This window comes from Pseudorasbora parva, chromosome 8 (assembly GCF_024679245.1).
Source record: "Pseudorasbora parva isolate DD20220531a chromosome 8, ASM2467924v1, whole genome shotgun sequence".
Lineage (NCBI taxonomy): Eukaryota > Metazoa > Chordata > Actinopteri > Cypriniformes > Gobionidae > Pseudorasbora > Pseudorasbora parva.
In genome coordinates, this window is record NC_090179.1 from 30357013 (window position 1) to 30380938 (window position 23926).

Genomic DNA, 23926 nt, shown 5'->3' on the forward strand with positions numbered 1-23926 from the left:
GGAATGTCATTATGCTTCACTGCTGTCCATTACTCCATTACTGAGTTATGCTTCCAAATTTCAAATAGACATTTCATGTTTAGTTTTTAAATCTTTTATTTATTGCTAATTTATATACTGTATATACTTCTGTGTTGTTGCACATGTGACAAATAAACTGACATTTTGACATTAAATGTTTCCATTTAAAACCCAACTTTTTGAAGTATGATAGTTGTTGTCACACTATCCTGAAAAACATAAAACTTCAAACAGGATTCATTGGTGGAAATACCCCTAATTAGCAAGCGGGATTTGGAAACTAATGACTATAAAGGCAAGCAAAACAGAACAGTCCTTTAAAGAGAATCCAAATCACTTTTAATTTGACTTTACTGTTTACACCACATCGACCGCAGTGGCATAAAGCAGATTTAATCTGTTTTGGAAAAACGTTCCAGGGAACTTATCTCCAACACACTTTCACTGACAAACATGGCTTCAAGTTAGACTGATAAATGGTGATACTGATAAGGAGCAGAGAGAATTTACTCGGGTCAGATTACCAGCAGGCTGTTCTTCACACAGATAATGTGTGCTGGTTTCCATGAAACTAATTGTGCTTGTGTTTTATCAAGAGAACCAGAATTGATGTGCACCAGCCAACAAAATATTTCTCTTAAACATTTAAAAACATTGTACGCTACCATTCAAATTTTGGGTTTGGTTTCATATTTTGAAACACATTTATTTTGCTTAAAAAGGCTACAGATCAAATTTAAAATGACTGTTTTCTAGTATGATATTTAACTCTTTCCCCACCAGCATTTTTTTATTTATTTTAAGTTGCCAGCATTTCTGATTCTTGTCACAAAAACATGATCAAAAGGAGTCAATAACCACCCTCAAAGTCCTATAGCTCATCCTGGGTCGACATTTCATTCAGTAACATTTGGCAGTTTTGATTTATATGCTGTTTGATGTTAATGATCATGTCATTTTACGTATGTATATGATGATATTGCTTGTTTCTGATTCTTCTTCACCTGTGTTTTGATTCAGTAATCTTTCAGATTTTTTTCAGAAAGATCTGTCATGTGTCATAGAGCCCCTTATTGAATAACAGTGGAAACAGAAAGCCAGACAATTCTATCAATGACGGGAACAGAGTTAAAGGGTTAGTTCACCCAAAAATGCAAAATCTGTTATTAATTACTTACCCTCATGTCGTCCCAAACCCGTAAGACCTTCGTTCATCTTTGGAAGACAAATTAAGATATTTTTGATGAAATCTGTGAGCTCTATGATCCCTCCATTGACAGCAATTTAATTAACACTTTCAAGGTTCAGAAAAGTTAAAAAATATTGATAAAAAACATTGATAAAACTGTCCATGTTACTTCAGTGGTTCAACCTTAATTTTATGAAGTGCCGAGAATACTTTTTTATCGCAACAACAAACAAAAATAACGACTTTATTCAACTATTTCTTCTTGTCTGTGTCAGTCTCCAACGCTGTTGAAGTAGTAAATACAGTCCAGCACTTCAGAGTTACGTCAGTTACCACAGAACGCCGGCTTACCACTAGCTGATGCTGTACACGTGAGCACCACGACGCATGCGTGTGATGCTGACGCAGAAGCTGGCCAACCTAAACTGCGTAGAAGACTGACACAGACTAGAAGAAATTGTTGAATAAAGTCTTTTTTTTTGCTAGTTTATTCTCAACACTTCATTAAATTAAGGTTGAACCATTTTAACTATTCTGGCCCTTGAAAGTGTTAATCAAATTGCTGTCTATGTAGGGGTCAGAGAGCTCACAGATTTCATCAGAAATATCTTCATTTGTGTTCTTACGGGTTTGGAAGGACACGAGGGTAAGTAATTAAAGGTGCACTGTGTAGGATTTTTGCAGTAAAATATCTAAAAAACCACTAGGCCAGTGTTATATATGTTGTTCATTTTAGTTCATACAATAGCCCAAATGTTTCCAACTATTTCTAAATTGCTATTTTAACCAAAGAGCCTGGACGTCTGAGGGAGTCACCCGTCAATTGCATCATATCTGCGTTACCCTCGGGTTCCGGTTTTATTCTACTGAAACGCTTTACTCTTAGCAGTGTGAACAAGTATCACAGCAGCCGCTGAGCGAACGCACAGAGTAACGTCATACCATCATTTTGAACACACTTAAATGTATCTAAGATGATAAACAGAGCTGCGTTACCTCATGACCAGAAAAGCGGAAATGGAGCCGGCGACTGTATCCCATCATAATAAAAGTCCCGCTGCTCGCAAGACGTGTGTTTGTGTAACAATCGCTCCTGCAACCTCGCTTAACTCCCTCAACACTTGGCCCTGCTCTGCTTCGCACTACAGTAACGTTAATAACCGCATCCATCAACATGATGAGTCCTATCCCGATTCTTTTCCACCGGCTGTGAGGTGAAAACCACGTCCCAAGATTCCGAGCTCAAACTTGCCGTCATCAAAGTACGCCTTTGTTTTGAAAAATTACATAGTGAGCTTTAATGACAGAATTTTTTTTTTGGGTGAACTTACCTTTAAAATTTAATTTATTTCTGATGACAAAGCTGAATTGTCAGAAGCATTACTCCAGTCTTCAGTCACATGATCCAATAGGCTGATTTTCTGCTCAAGAAACATTTCTTATTATTATTAACATTGAAAACAGCTGTATACAGCTTATTTCATAAGTGTAGATTCAGGTGTAAAGTAAATTGAGCAGTTACCAATATTACATTTAACATAATAACAATTTTTTAGCAATATTTAAAATATTCAAAGTTAGTAAAAAGTCCAAAGTGATCTGTCCCAAAAAAAAAAAAAAAAAAAACTGTAAATGTTGACAATGGTGCCAAATTCTACAAAACCAGCACAGTAGGGTTGTTAAATGGCCAAAAAACAGGCTTTTATATGTCTGGGTGTGACTTTCTTTATCGTTTTCAGTTTCCACTCTTGAGGGTTTTTCTTTTGTCATGTAATTGCTCTTCTTTTAGTGGTCTGAGTGGAAAGCACAAAAGAGCTCTTTAGAGAAATATTGCCACCCTGTGAACAGTCAGTAAAGCACAGGCGACACAAAACCTGAGGGTGTCAGAAGACAAAAAAAACACAACTTAATGGGTCAGTCTGTGCCTTCTGGGTACAAAACAACTTGAGATCATTTTAAGCCCTGGTTTGTTGATTTTTAATTAGTATGGGAAGGATAAAAGCAATTTTGGGACTTTCTGAAACTTGTCAGAGACATTAAGAGCTGTTAAAAAATGCAATCAAAGTGTAAATATATCTCACATGTAGCTAAAAGCAAGGGTGTGCCTGGCTGCATTGGAATCAGAATGAGCGTTGTTTTGATTTAAATACATTTTTTCATTTCTCTGAAGCGAGTGATGAAACAGGCTTTGATAATCTGTGAACTCAATATGTCACAGTCGAGTGGAGACAAAGCAAGACATGCCAGCAGATGGATAATTGAAAGCTTAAATTGAGGCTCATTATCTAATAGAGGCATCAAGAAGAAATTCTTATCAAATGATGCCATTTATCATGAAAACAAGCCAAAGGCACAAACATATCCAGTGTCTCCAGCCGGGATGGAAAAAGCGTGACTTTAAAAACAGGTTCAGACGTACACGTTCCAGTCTGTGCATTAGGAACAATGACAGATGAACTGCGTTATGTAATTTGTGCATGTGTTTTAGCCCTACGTTTTGGGTCAGGTGGCTCAAAACCAAGCCTATTTACATACCACTTTCCATTCACCTCTTAAAATCTGCTTTAATTGATAGCTTGCAATGACAAACTTTGCACCCCGGTCCTGTTTCAACAAGTTAAGCAGCCCTTGGCGTAGGAAATGTGCCGTGATCTCCATCCATCAAAATGTGCTGATCTATAGACGAAGATGCCAAAAACTGACAGTGAAACATATGAATGAAATGATGCATACAGGCCTAACCTTGTCATAATAGCGAACACATGTGACCTCTCGGGGAGAGTTTTTATTACCGCGTTGATAAAAGGAGAAAAGAACAGCCTTGCTGAAGAATAGCCAGGAGGCAGAACTCCCAGACTTTATTGTCTTATTTTGAGGAAGTATTAGAAGCAAACCAGAGTACATAGAATACAGAGTGGGGGGAAACAGTGAGAACATAGAGCCACAGGGTAGAAATACTGAATGTGGTTAGAAGGACTTCTAGTGTTTAAAATAAATTAAAATTCTGCAATTTACCTGTACTCATGCCGTTCCAAATCTGTATGACATTTTTCTTCTGCAGAACACAAAAGAAGACATTTTGAAGAACAGTTTTTTCTGAGACATCTTCTTTTGTGTTGTGACATCGATTAATTAATGATAGAATTTTCAGTTTAATTCTATCATTTATCTGCGTGTTCTAGTGGAAATGCTCTGATTTCAACCTCAATAGCCAAATAAACAATGGGAAAAACTCAACCAAAACACTGCAAAAGAAGTTCTCAGGTATCCCTAAAATCTCTTTTGTGCTCACCACAAAACCACCTAAAATGTGAACTGTTATGTTCTAAAAGGAACTCAGTAGAGAAATAGTTGACAAAAGAACAGTATCATGTCATGCTGACCTTTTATAATAATCTTTTTTTTTAAAGGCACTAGTTTTGGTTATATATGTCATGCTGTAATCTGGTATCTTAATTGCTTTGGGACGTTCAGACGACTAAATACTACGTACATGCAATAGAAATGATTTTTTTCCCCCCATTGAACACTGTACATAGAGCAAAACAAACAAACAAACAAGATCAAAACTAAAGTAATGAACATATAGCCATATCAGCCGAAAAGGCACTGATGACAAAAAGAAAGAATCAGACTGGCCTAGCATTCTGTTGGCAAAAGGAAGCGACTCGTGAGTTCATGAATCGATCGGGTGACCCTTTAGATTCAGTGGATTCAAACCAGCCGTTGTCGACACCAGCCCAGTCTCTCACAGATCCTCTCAACGGAACTATGTCCAGACAGTGCAGATGGGTCTCCTGAAGTTACACACAAAAACACTTCAGACATGGCATCAAGCCCCACTGTAAAAAGCACAGATTCGGAAAATACCAGTAAGATGCAAGTACTCAGTGTATTATGTATCAAGTCAAATATATCAATACTATATCAAATACTTACATAGTATCATTACACTCGCAGAAGTGCTTATTTCTTCTTCCCTCCTAATGACATATTTTCAGTTTTTTTCTTCTGTGCCTCATTAAACAAAAACCACACCTTTATGTTAGCAATCCCAGATAGTTACAGTGTATTTATAATATACTTATATTATATGTGTAGATATGTACACACACACACACTTGAATATGTGCTTTACGGTAACTCTTCACTGGCATAATTCTATCTCCCTAAATTACCCTTACCATAAACCTATCCATCACACAAAACTTTTTTTTTCACCCCCCCCCCCCCCCCCCCACACACACACACAAACACACACATGTTGGTCTATGTGGTTTACAGGGACTCTCCATAGGCGTAATGTTTTTTATACAGTACAAACCGTATTTTCTATCCCCTTACACTGCCCCTGCCCCTAAACCTACCCATCACAGGAAACATTTTGCATTTTTACTTTCTCAAAAAACATCATTTAGTATGTTTTTAAGGATATTTGAATTATGAGGACATTTGATATGTCCTCATAAACCACATTTATAGTGTAATACCAGTGTAATACCCATGTAGTTATACAAATTTGTGTCTTCATAAACCACATAAACAGGCTCACACACACACACACACACACACACACACACACACACACACACACACACACACACACACACACACTGTTCAAAAGTTAATACCTTCAAAAAGTTAATGTCTTCAAATAAATGCTTTTCTTTTGAATTTTGTATTGATTCAAAGAATCCTGGAAATATTAAATATAAAAATAATAAGGAGCTCAACGGTTTTCAAGATTGATAATATTAAGATTTTTTTCCTTAAAGGAATAGTTTCTTAAAGGAAACCTGTATGAGTTTATATGTTCTACTGAATGCAAAAGAAGATATTTTGAAGAATGTTGGTAACCAAACAAGTTGTGGCCCCCATTGTTTTCCGTAGTATTTTTTTATACTATGGAAGTCAATGCGGTCTAGCAACTGTTTGGTTACCAACATTCTTCTGAAGGTTAATGTGACACTAAAGACTGGAGTATTAAGAATAAATTGCATTTTTAAATACATTAAAATAAATCAATTATTTTAAGCTTTAATAATATTTCACGATATTACTGTATTTTTGTAATTGATGAGCATGAGAGGTTTCTTTCAAAAACATTAGCTGAGGAGCATTTACCTCGGTCATGGCATCATCAATTTGCTTCAGCTCCTCATAGTGGTCCCGCGAGTCTCTGAGAGGCTGCACCATAATCTCTTCAATCTGGGGGAACAGCTGGGAGGAACATATGATGGTGCGTTAATAGTGTAAAAGTAGAAGTAACATTTGAATGAACACCAAAGATGACTTATTTCACTTGCCTTCATGACAGTTTCAAACATCGGGATGAGGACAAATTTAATGAAGCCAATCTGGGCTGTGGGCTTGGTGACTTTGTCTCTGTCCATAAAGGGTGCCACAGGAAGCCCCTCAGTTTTCTCTCTATCACTCTGAACAAAGACAAGACAACATAACCAACCCCACCTGTCACTGTAGAGTAATTACAAAACAAGATGGAGAGTCAGCAAACCTGCATGAAGTATTCCTCCAGCAGACAGTCCACCCACGGCTCTGCCACCTCTGTAGGCCGGACTTCATTTGAAATGTCACAACATTTGATAAGGACCATCTTTAGCTGAACACATGACAAACAACGCATCTTTACTTGACTTGTCAAACTTGACTTGTCAAATTCATGCCATATGCCTGCTGAAAAACACATCTTTCTACTGGTCTTAGCAGGTCTAGGCTGGTCTTAGTCTCTTTAAAAACTGTTCTTACCAGTCTTGTAGACTAGAAATTTAGGCGCACCCTAGCGGCAGCAAATCTAATCTGCCGCGAGTGTCATCTAGCAGCTCTCAATACACGTCTGAGCTGTAAAAACCAAACTCTGGTCAGGCCAATCACATTGGATAGTCGGTGGGCGGGGTTTAACATAATGACGGCAGAGCTGCGTGTTCCTTGAAAATAAAGAAGCTGGAAAACGGCAGTCTTTAGATTCGGATTTGGCCACGACTCTGGAAGACTTGGAGTTAAGCTTTTCTTTGAAAAAAGAACAAAGAACCGCACTAAAGTCATTCTTAAGAAAGGAAGATGCGTTCAGAGTTTTGCCGACCGGATACAGCGAAAGTTTAATCTGTCAACTAGCTCCTAGGTAACTAGGAGTTTGAAAGACAACCGTTTATCCCAGCCCTTGGATTGGGCCCTGACAATGGTGAGTTTCCAGACCAAACATCTTGATGTCGGTCTGGCTTGTCAGGCTACCAGTCTTGCCAAACATACTGTGCTGACTAGCTTTTTGACAAGCAGGTCTTAAAATTCTAAACATCTCAAATGTGTCCCAAACCCCTTTTAAACCGACCAGATAAAGACCAGCAAACCATCATAGATGTGTTTTTGGCAGGGAGGGTGTACGGTACATACAGAAGTCACATGCTCCTCATTGGTGAAGTCAAAATTGTCCACTTTGTGCTTGAACGAGTCCAGAATCTCGCCATGCCTGGCCATATCCGTGGCCAAAATCAGTGTGATGATAGCCTGACAATACATTGTCATATAATAAACAAATACATACAAATTCCTTTAAAATATAAAAATATTTACTGCAAAACAATGACCTTGGGGCCATACATGCAGAAAGTGTTTTTGTGTTTCTTTGTTTTTTTTATGTACTTTTAACATAAGTCAACTAGTGTAGAGGTGTTGCTATATAATGGTATTGATGATGACAGTGATATTTAAAAGTATATTTTATATATATATATATATATATATATATATATATATATATATATATATATATATATATATATATATATATATATATATATATATATACACACACACACACACACACATACACACCTCATATGTGGTAGTGCACCTTCACATTATGCTGCCATCATAAAATATAAAAAATAAGACAGTGGCTAAATCCGAAATTGCTACCAAGACCATCAAATAGGGCATTATTTGAAAGGATAGTCATTTGTAGTGAGGTCCGAAATCATAGTGGACGTTATCGAGTGCATTCATGCAACTCCACATTGCACCGCAATAACGAATGTACAGCCGATGTACACTCAAAGGCTACCTGAATTTGTTAGAGGATATGAGACGAAAGGGAGACACTCTAGCCATACCCTGAAAAAAGTTAGCTCGCAAGTGTGTGTGGGAGTTTTTAGGATTCTGTAAAAAAGACAGGATGTTAGACACCCCAGTCAGCACCAAACAACAGGAAGTTATTTTTGTAGGCTTGTGTACAGTTATGGTTCCATGGTACTATTTCCACCTCCCTACACTATTTTGAGAGCAATTCATTGGCCAAAAAAGAAAACACAAAATAAATAAACAAATGAATTTGATCAATAATATTAATTATTTTTTCAAAATGGTCAATCAATATTGCAATAATGTCGCAATAATGTTCTTTTGACTGCGATAATCATGTAGTAAAAATCTGATATTGTGACAGCACTAATCTTTCGGCGTTCTAAAAACACAGAGCTTAAAGGGATCCCCTGGTGTTGAGACTTGTATGGCTTAATATAACATAAATGATGTCTCTTACTGAATTATGTGGTAGAAAACCCATGAAAGATCTACGTTATTTTAAAAATCGATTTTATATTTGGACCATGGGCGGCGCCATTTTGTTTGCGTTCTAGGTTGATGACGTAGAGTGGTTGAACTCCTCAATCAGCTGGCATTACCCGTAGCTATTTTTACCACAACGCAACTCGAAAATTGTTTCAGAGTTAAATAAAACCAATGAATTCCTTTGTAATTATACTTAAAACACACTCAAACATACATGTGCACACAAACTCACCTACACAAGTCACAAACAGATCGGCGGGCGCGCACACGACAGGCTCTGTCTCAATCGAGATGTTGGGCTGCTCAGTCTCCACGACAGGGGCTGAATCTGAAATCGACCCTATACCCTTAAATAGGGCATTATTTGAAGGGACGGACATTTGTAGTGTTGTCCGACACCATAGTGCATGTTCGAGTGCAGTCATTCAGTCTCATGTTCCACCGCAATAACGAGTAAAGCCGATTTACAAACAGCTGTCCGACTTCACGCACTCAAACATACATGTGCACACAAACTCTCTCTCTCACACAGACTCTCACACACACCCCAACAGATCGGCGCGAACACACACACACACACACGCACACACACACACACACCCCAACAGATCGGCGCGAACACACACACACCCCAACAGATCGGCGCGAACACACACACGCACGCACTGCGCGCGCATACATAACCCTCAATCTATTCCCTGTGTTGATATCCTGTTCAACACATCCTGTTCCCTAGATAGACTGTTGATAGTAGATTAACTATAATGCCTAATGTGACCAGCAGAGGGAAATATCTAGGTAGGACGATGGGATAAAGTAACGTGAGGAAGAGAGGCAGGATGTTTTGGTGATGATGCATGCGATTGAGACAGAGCAGTCAGGTGTGTGTGTGCGCGCCCGCCGATCTGTTTGTGACTTGTGTAGGTGAGTTTGTGTGCACATGTATGTTTGAGTGTGTTTTAAGTACAATTACAAAGCAATTCATTTGTTTTGTTTAACTCTGAAACAATTTTCGAGTTGCGTTGTGGTAAAAATAGCAACGGGTAACGCCAGCTGATTGAGGAGTTCAACCACTCTACGTCATCAACCTAGAACGCAAACAAAATGGCGCCGCCCATGGTCCAAATATAAAATCGATTTTTTAAATAACGTAGATCTTTCATGGGTTTTCTACCACATAATTCAGTAAGAGACATCATTTATGTTATATTAAGCCATACAAGTCTCAACACCATGGGATCCCTTTAAATTAAAATAGGTTCCTCTTTAAAGAAAATAATTATTTAATTTTTTTTCTCCCCAGTGCCCTATGTCTCACAGTTTTAAATGCAAAAAGCTTTCTGAGTGAATTACCCCTTAGATCGCTTAAATGGGAGTTGACATTTCATGCTATACCTGTCGAATCTGTTTAAAGGCCTCTGGGTCCACGTTGGCAAATATGTTACACTCCGGCAATGAGAGTATCTGGAAGGCCACAGCGCAATGGTGATTCTCTAGTGGCGAGATGTCATTGTAGCGCACTGCCAACTCAGTGCGAGCATTGATTTGATACCTGCATAAGAAAAGCCAGTGAATGCGCTGGATCCCATATGTCATCATACACTCTCCTAAAGATACACTCAGATACACTCACACTACAGATACACTCACCTAATGGATTATTAGGAACACCTGTTCAATTTCTATTCTATTTCTATTTCTATTATCTAATCAACCAATCACATGGCAGTTGCTTCAATGCATTTAGGGGTGTGGTCCTGGTCAAAAAATCTCCTGACCTCCAAACTGAATGTCAGAATGGGAAAGAAAGGTGTTTTAAGCAATTTTTGAGCGTGGCATGGTTGTTGGTGCTAGACGGGCCGGTCTGAGTAGTTCACAATCTGCTCAGTTACTGGGATTTTCACACACAACCATTTCTAGGGTTTACAATGAATGGTGTAAAAATGGTGTGAAAACATTCAGTATGCAGCGGTCCTGTGGGCGAAAATGCCTTGTTAATGCTAGAGGTCAGAGGAGAATTGGCCGACTGATTCAAGGTGATAGAAGAAGAGCAGCTTTGACTGAAATAACCACTCGAGTCGTTACAACTGAGGTATGCAGCAAAGCATTTGTAAAGCCTCAACACGCACGACATTGAGGCGGATGGGCTACAACCGCAGAAGACCCCATCGGGTACCACTCATCTCCACTACAAATAGGAAAAAGAGGCTACCATTTGCACAATCTCAACAAAATTGGACAGTTGAAGACTGGAAAAATGTTGCCTGGTCTGATGAGTCTCATTTTCTGTTTAGACATTCAGATGGTAGAGTCAGAATTTGGCGTAAACAGAATGAGAACATGGATCCATCATGCCTTGTTACCACTGTGCAGGCTGGTGGTGGTGGTGTGATGGTGTGGGGGATGTTTTCTTGGCACACTTTAGGCCCCTTAGTGCCAATTGGGCATCGTTTAAATGCTACAGCCTACCTGAGCATTGTTTCTGACCATGTCCATCCCTTTATCACCACCATGTACCCATCCTTTGATGGCAACTAACCCCCCCCCCCCCCCCCCCCCACCCCCCTTCACCAGATCTCAACCCAATAGAGCATCTTTGGGATGTGGTTGAACGGGTACTTCGTGCCCTGGATGTGCATCCCACAAATCTCCATCAACTGCAAGATGCTATCCTATTAATACGGGCCAGCATTTCTAAAGAATGCTTTCAGCATTTCAATTCCACATAGAATTAAGGCAGTTCTGAAGGCGAAAGAGGGTCAAACATAGTATTAGTATTAGTATGTATTAGTATGGTGTTCCTAATAATCCTTTAGGTGAGTGTATAATACGGCTGTAAAATTGTCATCACTAATGTGCAGGCAAATACCTGGGTACACCTGTATGTTTTTTTATGAGAACTGACTCATAATTACACAGAAGCAAAGATCTTACGTGTTGTTGTATCCAGGGTGGTCTAAGTCGTGACACACGGCAGCAGTCATTAAAATGCCCAGATCTGTCAGTGTGAGCTTTTCCTGTGGGCCACACACAGGTTTCCACTTTTACTGTTTCACAGTAATTGCTGTACTAATTGCTACTTACGTAACATTCTCACCTGGAGGTTGCAGAGGTGGATCATGCCGTACATCATCTGACTCACGCAGAAACAATGGCGGAAATTATGGAACGGGTTGCTGCGGTAATTTTCCTGAATGCCCAGCTGAGAACGTATAAAAAGAACCTGGAACATCAGAGCTGTTAACCTGGAAAATTCACCTTTCTTGCACCGTTTCATTTATACAATTATACTAATTTCCTTACCAGCCAGCGTTTGAGAGTAATCGGGTTCATGTTAAACTCCTTCACAAGGCCTAAGTCATGGTACATGTACTCCAAGCAGCTCAGCATCTGATGAATAAACAGTAAACCGTGTAAAAAGGCCATATATGCCTCATTTAATCTCTAAACATATACTTTATATCTCACCAAGATTAGACTCACTTCATTGTGCTCCCAGTGCCAAACATCAAAGGTTGGTTTCTTCAGCGCTTCAATAGTCTCCTGAGAAAGCGTGTACTGAGGAAATTAAGATTAATAGAGATTAATACCACATAGAGAGAGACTAAATGTTCTCCCAGAGGGCCTATAATTCAATCAAAGTACATCATAAAACTTTAAAGCACCTTTGGGTAGCTGGGGACGTCACGTCTAGGAGTTAATTTCTTTCCATCGTCTGAGAAATTGTATTTGCATGGACAATTCACTCTAAAAGGAGAGTGGTGGATTAGTCATTTAGATACATTTATGTTTCTAGTATGGAAAAGAGCCGCATGATGGTGGCTCTAGATGGATAAGCAGATAGCTTGCTTTCTTTGGAAAAAGTTTTCTTTCATATACCTTCCTCCTGCTCTGGATGTCATCTCATCTCTCAGTTTCTTCAGATCATTTTTGCACTTTTCAATCTCAACGACCTTCAAACCCTCCACTGTGTAGAAAATCAAAATAATAAAAAAATGTTTTATTGTGTTGCTATGGTATTTTGAGTGTTTGTAGCTAAGCTGTTTTTCCCCCCATTGCTATGCAGTTTCTAGATTGTTTTTATCATAGAGATGTATATGTAGATGCCACATTCAACCACTTTGTACTTTGACTCACAGTAAGAATAAATAACTCATACCACAACGCTGCACAGCTTCTGATTGTGAAAGCACAGAGATTTAAATTCCTGAATAAATTAGATACTTTCACAGGTGAGAATGTGTTGGTTTGTGTTTTTATATATTACAGGTTATATTAATATTTTTTATTTTTTTTACAGTTTTTTTCTAGACTTTTCCACGGACCCCCTGTCACTCTCTTGCGGCCCCCTGGGGGTCCCTGGAGCCCAGTTTTAAAACCCCTGGTGTTGCTGACACCTTTGTCTTCTTGTATTGTGTTCCTTTAGCAAAATCATCTGCTAAAGTCTATTCCAGATTTAGATATTTATACATGCATCTAACTACGATTGGAGTTGCTCAGTCAGCTTCCCTTCGAATGTTAATGGACCTGTGATTTGAACATACCAATATCGCAGACGGCTTCCATATAGCCACCCATAGAAACATAGCCTCTATGTATGTGTTCGGAATAACTTGAAAGTCTGTTAGTCTGTGATCCTAGTGCAATGCCCAGTTTTTCTCTGTAACCATTTACAATGTCAGTCAGCTTGAATGATTCTTAGTGTATTAAAATCGGTTTAGATTTTAAAAGACGTGCAGTGTATTCCAGACTTAACTTTAAGAAAATAAGACAAACAGCAAACCGTAACATTGTCATTACATACGTTCTACTCTCTTCTCCAGCATAGCCAGTCTGTTAGTCACTTCTGTTTTCAGTTCATTGATCCTGAATGCTCTGTAGAGAGAAGAACAAAAAGATTTGCCTGGTTTTAGTACAGAAAAATTACGATGATAGAGATTCATCTCCAGTCCATGGGAAAACAAACATGTCCGTTACCTGCTGAACTGCTCTGCTACCTGTGAGATCACATTCTGAAACATATCTTCCTTTTCTATGGAGTTAAATACACAGGCTATAAATCAGGGCAGACCAACTCTTGACTTGAGATATTATGTGTCAATGTATATCTAGGTTACTAAAGGTTGTAAGTAAGAGTCAAACACTGAAAAACTGCAAAAAATTATGCACGTTACCTCCCAGCTGGCCGGTAGACAAAGGAATGACTTTGTACAGTGAGCTAAAAGGACAAATGGGATCATTAACTGACAGATCAAACTGAAAATTAACATAACTGCTTATACAAACAAGGGCCAGCCGGCATTTTACTTAGGGGTGTTGGTGGGCATTGTAGGATCAATGGACACAAAAGCACCTTCAGGGTTCACCATCATTATAGCAGTGCTCCTGCAGACAAAATAAATAAAAAGTGAAATTAGATGTATTTATTATGTTAACCACATTCTCAACCACTGTAGGTTGCAAAATGGAGGTGTTGATTAGTGGTGATATCAGTGATATACAGACCTAGGGATGTTAGAGGAGGAACACAGCAGCTCTTTGATATCACATGGGCTGCAGTGACGACTGAAAAGCACCTATGAAGGACAAATAAGGGTGTGTTGGCAATAGTATGCCTGTATTTGTCATCATACCTGTACTACAATGAGAAAACATACTATAATGCTGTAATCGCAACTCACATATGTATCTTGAGATAAGAAATGTGAAATGTCATAGAACATTTTAAAGCATGAAAAGGTAACAGTTATACAGTAAATAAAAGTGTGGTGTCATCCCATTGGAAAGAAAAAAATATTTTAGTAGGCAGCATGAGATTAAATTGAGACTTTGGCTTAAAGGGAAAGTTCACCCAAAAATTTAAATTCAATGTTTATCTGCTTACCCCCAGGCCATCCAAGATGTAGATGTGTTTGTTTCTTTAGTAGAACACAAATTAAGAATTTTAACTCCAACCGTTGTTCCTATAATGCATGTCAATGGGGTGTTTTCTATGAAAGTCACTATGAGTGTGAAAAACACATAGACATACGAATCCATATTAAACCGTGTGGTTCGTGGCGATACATTGATGTCTTAAGACATGAAATGATCGGTTTGTGCGAGAAGTATTTATGGTATTTTTTTTTTACTCATATCAGACGAATCTCATCCAGTATTTCCAATGCCATTACTTCCGCCGAATAAGGTCAAAACAACGCCACTATTTTATTTATGTATACATAGATGCCTCATTTGACCGATCCACACATGCACTAATCAGGATTATATATATATATATATATATATATATATATATATATATATATATATATATATATATATATATATATACGATCACGCCGGGTTTTGACCTTTTTCTGCGGAAGTAATGGCGTTGGGAATATTATTTGAGATTCGTCTGCTATGAGGTAAAAAAATTACATAAAATAACATTTCATGTCTTAAGACATCCACGTATTGTCACGAGCTGCAGGGATTAATATGGATTCATATGTCCATGTGTTTTTTACTCTCATAGTGACTCTCATAGAAAACACCCCATTGACATGCATTATATGAGCAATAGTTGGAGTTAAAAATCTTCACTTATGTTCTACTGAAGAAACAAACACACCTACATCTTGGATGCCCTGGAGGTAAGCAGATAAACAACTTTTTATTTTTGAGTGAACTATCCCATTAAGTCTCCCTCTTCTCGGATTCTTTCATTGGCAGAATCACCAATAATTTACTCGCAAATGCACCATTTTGCATCATATGCTTCAGCTTGGAAATCCACATCATAATGCCATCTCATTTGTCTAAAATAATACTATAAAATGCTCAAATAAAAATGACTTCAGAACTCCAAATCTCCAGAGCTATGGTAGAGTCAATGATATGACCCCTGAGCAATGATATGTTCTTCTATACAAATTATGAGAGTATTCAACAATATGGGGTCAGTAAGACTTTTATTTAAAACTATGAAACAATTTCCATCTATTGTGGATAATAATGTGAATACTGAGTATGATGAGGATCTGTGAGTTCCATATGTAGAACAGCACTCTACAGTAAATTGGACTTAAACACAACCATTAACATCAGTCAATCTCTGGGAAACAGGACAAAACAATGTGTCAAGTGTCACAACAGCATTCAATGTCAGTCACACCTGCGGAACACTTCATCTTCAGCATTACTTTTAACCTATGCACACTGATCTCCCAGCACTCCTCTTGACAGATTAATTAGTACCATTTGAAACTGCTCTACATCTTGTTTAAAGGCGAGCATTTCAGGTCTAAGATATTAGTGATAGACCGATTTTTTGCTTTCCGAATTTTCTCTTTCAGTGTTTTTCACTAAATATGTTATAAAATATGAGTTCATTTAATTTAAACAAATTTCTGTACATTTCATTGGATTAAATTTCAATAGCATTGAACACGACTATCTTGCACCCTAGAGTTTGTATTCAGATAAACATTGAAGACACTCACCTTCTGCATATTGCCATCTACATCCAAATAGATGGTTTTGGTGTAGGAGGAGGAGCCAGACCCCATGCTGACCGAATGAACTGTGAGATCCACCTGTCCTGGTACCCCTAACCAGCAGCAGCAGATCCACCAAGACCAGCTCACAAAAGACCTACAACAAAATGTCCTCTGTAAATAAAAATACACTACCCAATTGTCTTGGTGACAGAAGCTTTCAGATATACTCAGTAGAAATTAAATATAACAATATAAGAAAATAAATATATTAATGGGCCCTCAAGTGGACCTACGCGGGCATTTAAGTGGCTTTTACAAACATGCCTTCGAAAAAAATCATTACTGATCAGTAACTGATCATTACTAACATCTTGATATATTTTAAGATATGTCAATGCAAGTTGCTTTCAGTTAAAACAGCTCAAGCATGCATTTTAATCTGTGAAACTGAGGTTATAAGTCTATTTTAAACCAAACAAATAAACAGTAATTGAAGTATCAGTTAAACCTTAATGTTAAGCTAACCCTCCTCTAGTGCTGAGCGACAAGGTCAAATAGCAGTGACACTTTACTTCATGCATCAAACAATTAAAAATATTTTTTGGTTAATACAATTGTATTGGACCAACATTGACTTTCAACATAGACTATGGACAAAAAATGCTTATACAGAAGGAAGAACGTTGGTTTGGAACAACATGAGGATAAGTAAATGAAGGATGAGGGTGAATCATCTCATTAATAGCCATTTAATATTCTCATAAATGCATTTCAGTTTCTTTGACTAAAGGTAAAAATTCTATGAAATCCAGTCAAGTTCAAAAGGCCACACTTTATAATGCACATCAGTGCATAAATACAACTTCATTAACTCAATTTACTCCACACCTCCATTATCATGGCAGACATAGTGTCACCTGAGACTTTCTTGGAAACTTTCTTGAAGATATTGCCTAACGGCAGGCCTCATTTATTTCTGACCACGTAACCTAATCTGTACATAATTAAATGTTCTATTCGTAGCATTGCAGACAGAATGTTTGAGTCATAAAATAGCAGTCTTGCCTGTGCAGTGTCAGCAGCTCCCGCTTCTCCCCGCGTGCAGTCAGCGTTCCCAGCCGTCCCAGGTGTTCAATGGAGCCAAACAGAGAAAGTGAGCAAGGGAAACCTGGGGGCATTGAAGGACCCTGAATATAATTGTCACTCTCACTGTTGTCAGGGGGAACAGTTACTACGGCGAAAAAGTCCCCAACCCCCTTCATGTCTGTAATCATTTAATTTAGTCATTTCATTGTCCATCTTACTTAATTTAACTGCCCACCCCAGAGTCTATATTTGAACATAATGAGATTCATGAGTCTTCAGTGGGGAAAAATAATACAATAACACAATATATTTGAGGTCAAACCATAGCAATTACTATAAGATTGAGAATACATCATGTTGGGAGAGTACAATAACATTTCTATCAATGTAATGTGCCCTAGTCTTCTGTGTCCACTCAGAGCAGCATATGTTCTGGTCAGCTGAGGAAAGGACAAGAACTAGTATGTAACCACTTGAAACACTGAATGACAGACATTGTTATCATGCATAGCAAAATGAACATTTCTGGCTCGGTCAGGTGTGCAATGAAGAAGTTGGCATGTGTGGCTGGATCATTAACAGCCCTACAAAACTAGGGATGGAAGTGTGAACAGTAGAGACAAGCGCAAACCTGTTCTTAGCCTTCTTGCTCTTTAATCCCAACCCGAGGGGCCAGAAAAGCTTCCTACGTCTTAATTCTCTGAGTCTCATGTGCCATTGACTTCTCTCCACACAGCAGAAACAGATTAGCAGCATGGGCCGCCCAGAGGGGATGCTTAAGGTACTGCTGACACAGGGGCACAATTTTGATAAGAACAGAAGACTGGATAGGGCTAATGTAGTTGATAAGAAATCAAAATCGTTTTTTCCGAAACATTTGGCCATTGAAGTTCATGTCTAACTTTTACCAAAGGCAGATTTAAAGGACCTGCACATCATTTTAAAAGCTTACGCAACTAAAGAAAATCACACCTCAGGTAATCAGAAATGCATGTACTCTCTGCTAATCATGGGACAAAGGAAAGGAGTCCAGTCATATTTCAATGATAAAGGATCTAAGGGGAAGACATTATCCTAATAATACAAGGCTTTATGGTTGATCAGTTTATGGACGTGTGTCCGGGGCAGATCTGGGTGGAATATGGAAAACTCGTCCATTAGGGTCCTTTCATCTTCTCCTTTCGCTTTTGAGCATCCTTACTGTTTCGCCCACTCTTTGTGTTTGGATCCGGAAAGTCTTGAAGGATTTGTATTCTATATCGATCTGAGGAAAACAAAACCAAACTGAACTGACTTCAAAATCCACACAAAACATGCCGAATGAACGACTAAGCAAAGTGAAGCATTTTACATCCAAATGTCGGCTGCCTTATGATGATGAACTCAGTCCTGCTGTAATTAAGCACACATGATTTCACCCTACTCTTTACTGAGTATAGAGAATGTTAAAGATTTTTTTTTAAGACAGATTTTTTGAATCCTACTGCATTTAGAATCTGATTTGTGCTTTTTCTGGTCTGATTAGAGTATACTCCAAAATGTTCCCATGAGGCTTGATTGCAACCATTCTGCATAATCACCACTTACACACAACAATTTTCACCACGTCAAGTACTAGCATTCATAGGCAAAAGATGAGTGCTAGATCTGCTAGCTCTTGAGTGTAAGATAAAGCAAATCTAATGCCAATAATTTCAATAAATCAGCGCTTTGGTGGAGTTAACAGAATATACAGTCTTGTTCAAAATAATAGCAGTACAATGTGACTTACCAGAATAATCAAGGTTTTTAGTATATTTTTTATTGCTACGTGGCAAACAAGTTACCAGTAGGTTCAGTAGATTGTCAGAAAACAAATGAGACCCAGCATTCATGATAAACACACTCTTAAGGCTGTGCAATTGGGCAATTAGTTGAAAGGGGTGTGTTCAAAAAAATAGCAGTGTCTACCTTTGACTGTACAAACTCAAAACTATTTTGTACAAACATTTTTTTTTTCCGGGATTTAGCAATCCTGTGAATCACTAAACTAATATTTAGTTGTATGACCACAGTTTTTTAAAACTGCTTGACATCTGTGTGGCATGGAGTCAACCAACTTGTGGCACCTCTCAGCTGTTATTCCACTCCATGATTCTTTAACAACATTCCACAATTCATTCACATTTCTTGGTTTTGCTTCAGAAACAGCATTTTTGATATCACCCCACAAGTTCTCAATTGGATTAAGGTCTGGAGATTGGGCTGGCCACTCCATAACATTAATTTTGTTGGTTTGGAACCAAGACTTTGCCCGTTTACTAGTGTGTTTTGGGTCATTGTCTTGTTGAAACAACCGTTTCAAGGGCATGTCCTCTTCAGCATAAGGCAACATGACCTCTTCAAGTATTTTAACAAATGCAAACTGATCCATGATCCCTGGTATGCGATAAATAGGCCCAACACCATAGTAGGAGAAACATGCCCATATCATGATGCTTGCACCTCCATGCTTCACTGTCTTCACTGTGTACTGTGGCTTGAATTCAGAGTTTGGGGGTCGTCTCACAAACTGCCTGTGGCCCTTGGACCCAAAAAGAACAATTTTACTCTCATCAGTCCACAAAATGTTCCTCCATTTCTCTTTAGGCCAGTTGATGTGTTCTTTGGCAAATTGTAACCTCTTCTGCACATGCCTTTTTTTTAACAGAGGGACTTTGCGGGGGATTCTTGAAAATAGATTAGCTTCACACAGACGTCTTCTAACTGTCACAGTACTTACAGGTAACTCCAGACTGTCTTTGATCATCCTGGAGGTGATCATTGGCTGAGCCTTTGCCATTCTGGTTATTCTTCTATCCATTTTGATGGTTGTCTTCCGTTTTCTTCCACGTCTCTCTGGTTTTGCTCTCCATTTTAAGGCATTGGAGATCATTTTAGCTGAACAGCCTATCATTTTTTGCACCTCTTTATAGGTTTTCCCCTCTCTAATCAACTTTTTAATCAAAGTACGCTGTTCTTCTGAAACAATGTCTTGAACGACCCATTTTCCTCAGCTTTCAAATGCATGTTCAACAAGTGTTGGCTTCATCCTTAAATAGGGGCCACCTGATTCACACCTGTTTCTTCATAAAATTGATGACCTCAGTGATTGAATGCCACACTGCTATTTTTTTGAACACACCCCTTTCAACTAATTCAACTAATTGCCCAATTGCACAGCCTTAAGAGCGTGCATATCATGAATGCTGGGTCTCATTTGTTTTCTGAGAATCTACTGAACCTACTAGTAACTTGTTTGCCACGTAGCAATAAAAAATATACGAAAAACCTTGATTATTCTGGTTAGTCACATTGTACTGCTATTATTTTGAACAAGACTGTATTTCATAAAACAGTATTATTAATAACATCATCCTTAACCAGCCAACTACTGTACTGTATCTCATAACTCATACTCATCCTTATGCAATTGAAAACAGTGTGAATGTGCTATTTATGGATTTCTGTTTGGTACTGTTTTTCATGACAGAATTATTGTGAAAGGAATATTTACAACATCTGACATCTGATTGGTTGACTTATCAGACACCTAATGTTTGACTGTGTGACGTCTTACTGCATATTAGACATTCTCAACATATTAATAATGCATTATGAACTCATATGCTGTTTCCAAAATAACTCTATACATGTATTGCACAATATTAAGGTGATAAGTGTTTGGCCATATGCATATTAGACATTCTCAACATATTAATAATGCATTATGAACTCATATGCTGTTTCCAAAATAACTCTATACATGTATTGCACAATATTAAGGTGATAAGTGTTTGGCCATATTGTATTTATGGTTTCTCAAATTTCTTAACATCCTATATTTAGATGGAAGCCAGAGCCAATGTAAAATGCCCTATCAAATGCACATGTTCCATTGATGACCGCATAAAAGATAAAACATACTAACCACTTTATAAAATGACAATCTCTGACTAGTCATCCCATATATTGTAAGTGTATAACTTCAGGGTTACACAATAAATATATGACATTTTGTGCCATTTTTATAAACATCAGTTGCATTTTTATTGACCAATCTCTTTGGAAAAAAGTAATAATAATAAAACATAAAAAATAAATTTAAAAAATCCAATGCAGGACATAAATAATGTAAATATGCTCGCAGTTGCCATTAGCAAAGGAAGATAATATCTTGTTCTTCATAAGAAAACAAGGAACACTTAAAATCTTTGTAAGTGCCAGATAAGATAAAGGTGAATAACACATTGGTCTACACTAGAAATACATAAATAGCAAAACAAACGTCTGAGATTAATTTTAGCATTTAAAGGAACTGTATGTTAGCCTAGAAATCTAGACGCACCCTAGCAGCAGCAAATCTAATCTGTCGCGAGTGTCGTCTAGGAACTCTCAATACACTTCTGAGCTGTAAAAGCCAAACTCTGGTCGGGCCAATCACATCGTGTATAGAGTCGGTGGGCGGGGCTTAACATAATAATGGCCGAGTTGCACTTGCGTGCTGCTAGTAAACACAGAAACTGGCGAACGGCGGTCTTCCGAATCAGCTTTGACCGTGACTCTGGAAGACTTTATTTTTATTTTTAGATTTAAGCTTTTCTCTGAGAAAAGAACAAAGAACGCCACAGAAGTCATTCTTATGAAGGGAAGAAGTGTTCAGAGTTTTTCCGACTGGATATGGCGAAAGTTTAATCTGTCAGCTAACTCAGCGTCACCTTCGTTGCTCTGGTTGGTTATAGCGCTATCCAATTGCAAGCACGCCATACAGAGGGAGTTTGAAAGACCATTTATCCCGCCCCTCGGATTGAGCCCTGTCAATGGTGAGTTTCCAGACCAAACATCTTGATGTGGGTCTAGCTTGTCAGGCTAAATGTATGTAAGAAATGTATTTCAATTAATCATAAAATGGCCCTGATATCAGTGATATGTCACTAGACATTAAGAAATCATGTTAATTTCAAATACTTACATCACTGACAACAGTAGTCCAGCCAGGATATTGTCATTTAAAAGTTGTTGTTGCAGCCCTCAACTGATGTTGATGTTGATATGTTGTGTTTTGGCCTGAAGCTCCACCCTCCACCTATCTACCAATCACAAAGTCAGTAGTGTTTTGGCATAGGGGTTGCCAGATATGCTCTAGTTACCACAACTGCAGCTACAAACGTTCCTGCATGATTCTGCAGCTTATCTGACAACCTCGAGTCAGGGAGGAGGGGGAGAGGGCATACCCCAGCAGTACCAGTTTTGGCCACAATCTTATATACACTTACTTTGCAACAAAAGATACAGTGACTGCAGACACTGAAGTGTATAGGCCAACACTGATAGACTTCAGTGGCTACATATATTTTGAGAGTTCCTTGTACTGTGCCTTTATTTTCATATAAAGAACCATTGAACAAGACTCATTCTCCAAGTTCCCCCTACTTAAAAAGAGATTAAAAGTCAATGTGTAGTTAAAGGGTTAGTTTACCCAAAAATGAAAATGATGTAATTGATTACTTACCCTCATGTCGTACCCTACGACACCCGTAAGACGGATTCATCTTTTTGAAATGCGATGGCTCAGAAAGGCTTCCATTGGCCACAAGTCATTTTCAGACCCATAAAGGCACTAAAGACGTCGTTAAAAGTAAATCTCACAACAGTGTTTCTACAATAATTTTTATATAGCGACGAGAATAGTTTTTGTGCACAAGAAAACAACAACTAAATAGTGATGTCCGATTTCAAAGTAGCACTTCGTAAAGATTCGAACCGTTATGAATCAGTGTATCGAATCAGCAGTTCGGATCGTCAAAGTCACGTGAACGAATCATGAATCGATAAACTTATTCACAAAATACTGCAGATGTATCCCCTTTCCCCCTCCTTCCTGAGTAATTAATAACATAATTTTTATTGTTGGGTGAACATTTAACCCTTTTACTTGGTGTGATTTGAGGTTAGTCCTACCGGAAAAAAACTGTCACAGGACTGAATGAGATGCCATTGTCAAGAAGATTATAACCTTACTCGAACTCTCGTATCGATCGATTTGCTAGTTCTCTCATGACGTCAGCATTTAACTGTAGATTAAACATTAAAATATAATGTAGCTGATCAATTCAAAATCTTTTTAAAATTATCTTTTATCTTGTATTTAGCTAACCTTTGAATAAAAAAATGTTTAATGAAAAAAATAAAATAAAATAAAAATTCACGGCAAGTGACTCAATTAAAAACTAATTGTTCTACAGCAAAAAAAAAAAGGAAGAATGAAGAGTATTAAACAACCCTATCTGGCTATTTGGGGTCCAGACTTTGAAATGACGCAGATGTTTTATTGATTGATAGTGATGTGGGAGCCTCTCGTGGTTGAAACGTGTAAATTGACAATTGTGCACATAAAGGCTGGTGCTTGCTGGTTTCACAGGCAAGGTTCAAGCCGAAAGCAACTCGCAAATGACATATCAGGTCAATGCCATTGCTTTGTCTAAGGATTACCACCAGTAACTTTTTCTAAGGCATTTTTATCAGAGCTACTTAAATGTCCTAA

The 23926-nt window shown here is 38.1% G+C and overlaps 1 protein-coding gene across 2 annotated transcripts; it reads right to left on the reverse strand.

Annotated features, from left to right (window-relative positions):
• Window positions 1-2862: 2862 nt before the first annotated feature.
• Window positions 2863-22979, reverse strand: pde9ac (phosphodiesterase 9ac). Of its 2 annotated transcripts, XM_067451765.1 has the most exons (24): window positions 22895-22979; window positions 22355-22468; window positions 18566-18628; window positions 17996-18148; window positions 17344-17446; window positions 16282-16432; window positions 14300-14370; window positions 14102-14179; window positions 13969-14012; window positions 13772-13826; window positions 13599-13669; window positions 12674-12761; window positions 12460-12541; window positions 12278-12352; window positions 12098-12184; window positions 11892-11996; window positions 11729-11811; window positions 10190-10346; window positions 7619-7732; window positions 6726-6830; window positions 6517-6645; window positions 6335-6430; window positions 5150-5227; window positions 2863-5052 (listed from the first exon to the last, which is right to left on the reverse strand). In XM_067451765.1, the coding sequence occupies exons 6-23, from the start codon at window positions 16345-16347 to the stop codon at window positions 5177-5179; spliced, it is 1557 nt and encodes a 518-aa protein (XP_067307866.1). In that variant the 5' UTR covers window positions 16348-16432; window positions 17344-17446; window positions 17996-18148; window positions 18566-18628; window positions 22355-22468; window positions 22895-22979; the 3' UTR covers window positions 2863-5052; window positions 5150-5176. The 2 variants fall into 2 exon arrangements, with proteins under 2 accessions (XP_067307866.1, XP_067307865.1); XM_067451764.1 differs by lacking the exons at window positions 18566-18628; window positions 22355-22468; window positions 22895-22979 and adding an exon at window positions 18337-18373 and having other exon boundaries at window positions 2863-5007.
• Window positions 22980-23926: the final 947 nt, after the last annotated feature.

What these genes read in the sequence shown, in the direction of transcription:
- pde9ac (XM_067451765.1), bottom strand. Translation starts at nt 16,347, where the DNA reads ATGGGGTCTGGCTCCTCCTCCTACACCAAAACCATCTATTTGGATGTA. An exon ending in ATGCCCACCAACACCCCTAA is followed by an intron (nt 14,013 to 14,101) that starts GTAAAATGCCGG and finishes TTGTCCTTTTAG; the next exon opens with CTCACTGTACAAAGTCATTC. An exon ending in GTCTACCGGCCAGCTGGGAG is followed by an intron (nt 13,827 to 13,968) that starts GTAACGTGCATA and finishes TTAACTCCATAG; the next exon opens with AAAAGGAAGATATGTTTCAG.